General features: G+C 55.5%; 1 protein-coding gene across 1 annotated transcript; it reads right to left on the bottom strand.

Annotated features, from left to right (window-relative positions):
* Nucleotides 1-1,129: 1,129 nt before the first annotated feature.
* On the bottom strand, nt 1,130-3,722 carry RUFY4 (RUN and FYVE domain containing 4). Its single transcript, XM_055079384.1, is given in 5 exon segments — nt 1,130-1,246; nt 1,398-1,541; nt 1,856-1,962; nt 2,306-2,431; nt 3,660-3,722. Coding segments are annotated over 5 exon segments (537 nt in total). The 3' UTR covers nt 1,130-1,149.
* Between the last annotated feature and the right edge of the window lie 1,736 nt (nt 3,723-5,458).

The following is a 5,458-nucleotide window of genomic DNA, read 5'->3' as shown; positions in this document are numbered from 1 at the left end:
TCTTCCCACCACTCCTCTGATCTTCCCCCGTGAACTTGACTTCTCTGTGTTTCCATTTTCTGGTCCGTAAAATGGGAATAATAATACTTCCTTAGAGGGTTGTGGTGAACGCTTAAATAGCCCAACAGCCCCTAAAAGTCACCTCTGTCAAGAAGCCTTCTCTCTTCTCCCACTTTCCTGGGCGTGTCTGGTCACCACACTTAACTTGTGTTGCAATGCGTTCCTTTAGGGTCTGTCTCCCCAGCAGACCTGGAACTCCTTTAGGTCAGAGACTGAGTCACAGTATCTGCACCTGGGGCCTGGAAGCTGGCGGGGGTGCAAAGCAAGCTTGTGGAAAGATGATAACCACAAGCCGCTGCTTACTGGGCACGTAGCAGGAGCCTCGCTCTGTGCGGCACCTGGGACTGTCTCAGTGCATCCTCACGATCCCCCCCGTGAGGCAGGACAAGTTACGTGCCCAAGGACTATGGTTAGTAAGGCATGGAGCTGGGATATCAACCAGGCAATCTGGCTCTTCAGTCGCTCCCTGAATTGAACTGAGATGTTTGCAAATTGTCCAGCAGAGGTTGTTTCCCTGGGCTGTTTCCTGGAAGCTTCCGGTCACCCTCCCCAGCTTTCCCTCCTCCCAGGGGCCCCAGTGGCGCCCGCAGGTGCTGCCAGTGGTTCCCTTCTCTCCCTGCTTTCCTCACCACCTTACGTATATGAGCCTTCGCTTCTGTGGCTCCCTAGCCCCAGGTCCACATGTTGGCCTCTCCCTCTCTGTCCAGCTGGGTCAGGGCTCAGTTACTTCTCAACCTGGGGGTCCCAACAGAGATAGAGAAGAGGCAACTAGGGTGAAGGTTGGGAAGAGGCACCTCCTTAGGGGAATCTTTGATCTTTCTGGGTCTTCTTCCCTGGGTCCAGTTGGAATTGGAGCAGCGAGATCTAAAAGTGAAAGAAGCGGGGGGACCCTGGGCCTCTCTCCAGCAGTGGTCTTGGTCCTCAGATGCAGGATACCCCATCTTTCCCACCACCCATTCATCCTACCACCCATCCCACTTTCCTGCCCTTCCACCCTCATGCATGCCTCCTTCTCTCCATCGCCCCATGCACCCCACCCTCCATCCATCCTTCCATTCCATTCCAACCTCCCAACATCTATTCATCCTTCTAACCGCCTACCCCAACCATCCAACAACTCTTTAATGAGTGGGTTTTCTGTGCAGTATCATGGGACCTCCTAAGATGACACTGGGGAAACAGAAGGCTAGGGAGGTGGAGAATCGGGAGTCAGGGAGTAAGAAGCGGGGGAGGAAAAGATGGGGCTGGGGGTTGAGGGCTTGGGGTTAGTTTGGGTGGGTGGTAGTAATGGGAGCAGGCATTGACAAGAAGCTTCCCTCCACGCTGCCCCTACTCACTCTGAAAACATGGGCCAGGCTCCATCCAAGTCTGGCCGTTGCAGGTCCAAGTCGAAGGTCACCTCGTTGAGAGCCTAGAGGGAGTCCAGGATGTCTTCCTGGAGTTCAGGGCACACCAGAGGGCTCCGGGGGCCATACCACTCCCTGTGTTAACTGGGAGCAGCACGCTTGGACTTTGGCTCTGTGCTATTGCCACCCCCGACCTCAGAGACTCTACCTCCACTGCACACCATAGTGGGATGGTTCCCCAGACAGGGTTATGGTCCTTGGGGACCAGGAGGCCAAGCATCATGATGCTACCAGGACTGGGGTTCTAACCTCCCCTTTGCCCTTTCTTCCTTGGCTTTCCCTTTATGACCCTTATTGTAGTCATCTTTGATATCAAACCACCCTTCTAGGGGTAAAGATGAATCTTCCCGAAGGAGGGCCACGGGCTTGGATGGTATCAGTAGCCCCACCTGGTTAGCTCTGGGTTCAGGAGGCAGAGCTGCAGGGACTCGGCCAGCTGTCCGAGGGCAAGACAGAAGCGGATGAAGGCTCGGCCTTTTCCCAGTGGGGTCTTCAACTGCACAGCACACAAGGGACAAGTGGGGGGATGGTGGTATTAGGACAGAGGGAACGCAGCCAGCACAGAGGGAGAAAAGCTAGAATGAGTGGTGCATGAGAAAGGGTGTCCTGGGACTTGAGGCTGTGGGAGGAAAACGGGTGACCGGAGGGGTGTGAGGGCAGGGCTAACGACAGGTGAGGACCAGGTGAGGGGGGCTATGGTCAGTGGAGCTGGGGTGGGTGAGAAAGGAGCCTCGGGCAGGCCGGTGTCCCCTCCGGCCACCGAGCCATCCTCGTCAAGGACCTGGGGGCAGGACCCCATCACACCGAGGCCAGCCCCCCTGCCACCTGGCCCTGGATACCTTGTCCTGTGAGTGGACAAAGTGGACTGGCTCCGTGTCCCCACGCTGCCACCACAGGGCCGTGCAGAGGAAGTCCCAGTAACCCTTCCGAGGCCTCAGGAAGCTCTTCTGCTCTTTCTGGTCAAACTGGGAGCAAGATGAGGGAAAGGAAAGTGTGGAAATGTTCCCTCCCAGAGCACTCTGTGTTCCAGCACGCTGAGCAGTATAGCGGAAAGGGCTCGTGCAGACAGGCCCACTTCAGGTCCTGGTCTGCCCCTACTGGCTGTGTGACCAGGAGCAAGCTGCTTGACCTCTTTGAGCTTGCAGTGTTCTCATTCATTTATTCATTCCAGAAATACTTATTGAGCACTTACTCTGTGCTGGGCCCTGTTTTAAGCCCTGGGGATACAGCAATGAACAAACAGAATGAGCAAAACACATAGTATGTTAGATTGCTCTGACTGATAAGGAGAAAAATAAAGCGGGGAGAGGGAGTGGAAAGCGCATGGTGTGTGCATGAATGTGTGAGATGTGTGTGGGGTGTGTGAGTGTGTGGTGTGTATGTGTGGTGTGTGTGTTAAAAAATGTAGATTAAGGTGGCTAGAGAAAGCCTCACTGAGGAGGCTCTATTCAAGTCCAGATCTGAAGGAAATGAGAAAGGGTTCCATCCAAATTTCTGGGTGAAGAGCATTCCAGGCAGAGGGAACAGCAAGTGCAAAGGCCCTGAGGTAGGTGCTTTTCTGCTGTGCTTTAGGAAGATCAAGGAGGCCGGTGTGACTGGAGTGCAGCACATGAGGGGCAGACTGGCAGGAGACCACACAGGCACACAACATACACCACACACACACAAACCTCACACACATGCACACTCACACCACACATGTACATGCACATCTTCAGAGAAGTAGGAAGGGTATGTGTGTGTGTGTGGTGGGGGGATGGGCTGGTCATCAAGCACCTCAGTGGGTTAGAAGGAAAATTAAACAAGATGGGCACGTAAAGGGCTTAGCTGGGCACATAATACGTGCTCGATAAAAGCTAGTGATAGTGATGACTGGGGCTCTAACCAGAAGCGAGGAAGGCCAGCCCGAGGACATCTGTGCCTCTGAAACTTTTGTCTTTAGAGCAGGGTGACTGCCCCCAGCCCCACCCAACCCTGCCCCAGGCTTGTCCCACCTCACTTCCCAGGCTACAGTGACAGCCTCCAAGAGTGAGGTTAGATGTCAGGAAGGGTTTGCTGATTGACAGAGATGCGGTGGTGCGTGGTAACGTAGAGAGGCAGTGGCTCTTCCCTCAGGATCTGGGAAAGCCCACTCGGTTATTGGTTATCGGGACCTGGAGAGACGGGAGAGGGGCATGGAGGGGAGGGCCCTACCTGCAGCACTTGCTCCAGGCAGCCACAGGGTCTGTGCAGTTCAGTGGGGAGGATGGTGGACATCAGACCTCAGATGCTGAGGGCTCTGAAGGAAAGGCTCTCAAGACCCCTCACCACTCCCCCAATTCGGTCCCAGAAACTCTCTCAGGACACACTCACCCTTCAGGTCACAGGTCATCTTGAAGACAGCCCCTTCTTCTGCCATGAGTATTTGAAAATGACGTGATTCCTTGTGGGTCTAGAGGCCAAGAACGAGCTTCTGGCTTCAGCTGCCCAGCTCTCTCCTTATACAAAGGAAAAATCAGAGCCAAGAGAAACAATGTGATGTCTCTAGGGTCACACAGCGAGTTCACTGGTAGGAGAAGACCCAGATCTTTCTTGTAAGGCAGGGCGGGAGGATGATGGTGTGGTCCCCACCTATGGAGCCGTTCCTGGGTGCCAGGCCCTGTGTCCTGTGCTTGACCTCCTTGTCTTACTCAGTTCCCATAATAACCCTGGGAGGTTATTGACTCCATGTTATACCAAGAGAGGGGGGCTTAGAGAGCGTAAGTGTTTCTTCCAATGTCACAGAGATCTAAGTGGTGAAGCTAGAATTGGAACTCAGGTCCCTGCGCCTGCAGGGCTCATGTGTGCAAGCCATGTGGGCGCTGGGCTGAGGGGCTGCCACTCCCTCCCCCACAGGGGCCTTGCCAGAGCAGTCATCCTCCCTGGGACACACATTCATCCTTTCCTGGGCCCCAGCTGCATGGAAAATGTGTGTCCTCTGAGGAAAAGGAGGCAGAAGTAAGGCGAGGCCCCAGAGTCGGGCCTGGGCCAGAATGCTGGGGGTGTGTAGGGAGCAGGGTTCTAACCCCTTTGCTCTCTCCCCAGTGAATCTCAGCCTGTTCCCCCCACAGTGGGTCCCGGGGCTCCGAGAGGAACACTGTGGCCCCGGAGGGCCCGTGGGCTTGTTCAGAGAGCCGGAAGTAAAGACAGGCATGGAGTGGGAGACCCAGGTGTCCTGCCTCCCATGCTGTGGTGGCTGGAATTTGGGAGTGAGGGGGAGTGAAGGGGCGCTGGGACACAGAGGAGGGGAAGGGAGAAGGAAACGAAGGTAAACGAGGGAGGGTGGGTGGGGAATGGCATTCAGGGAGCACAGTGCTGGGAGTCGAGACCTGGTTCTCCATCCTGGCCCTGCTGCTGGTTCATTGTGTGACCTGGGGCACATCCTTCTCCTTTCTTGGGCCCGGATTTCCCCATCTGTAGACCACGGGGTTGGACTGAGGGTCTCTGCCGCTCCTTTTAGCTCAGATGATCTATGAAATCCACAGACACCTAGATGGACCTCCTCCCCTTCCTCATCTCTACCCAGGATTCCTCTGCGCTTGCTCCTGGCCACCCCCAGACCCAGGGGTCTCCTTGCTACTCACCTGGGAAGGCCTGGCTGGTTGGGGCATGGAAAGCAGAGCACTGCAGCCTGAGACTGTCATTTGTGATTGAGGACTCTGCACAGCCTTCTCCAGAGTTTGCTGCCTGGGAAGTGACTCATGCCCAGCCCAGCACCCTGGAGGAGGGGGAAATCTTGCTCAGAGCAGGAGGAGCAGAAGACTGTGGGGCAGAAGTGGTAGAGGCAGGGTGGAGGGCACCAGGGCAGAATGGTGAGATGGGGGATGGTTCCTCTTAGGCAGACCTGGGGTAGGTTCGCTTGTTGGCCAAACACAGACTGGGACCCAGACTCACCGATGAGGTAGTGGCAATTGCTCTTCGAGTTCTCTCCCCTTCTCATCACGGTCACTTGCTCTTGTCTTTCTTCCTTATCG

This window comes from Physeter macrocephalus, chromosome 2 (genome assembly GCF_002837175.3).
Source record: "Physeter macrocephalus isolate SW-GA chromosome 2, ASM283717v5, whole genome shotgun sequence".
NCBI lineage: Eukaryota > Metazoa > Chordata > Mammalia > Artiodactyla > Physeteridae > Physeter > Physeter macrocephalus.
Note: the sequence above shows the minus strand (reverse complement) of the source record. Positions and strands in the feature narration are given on the sequence as shown.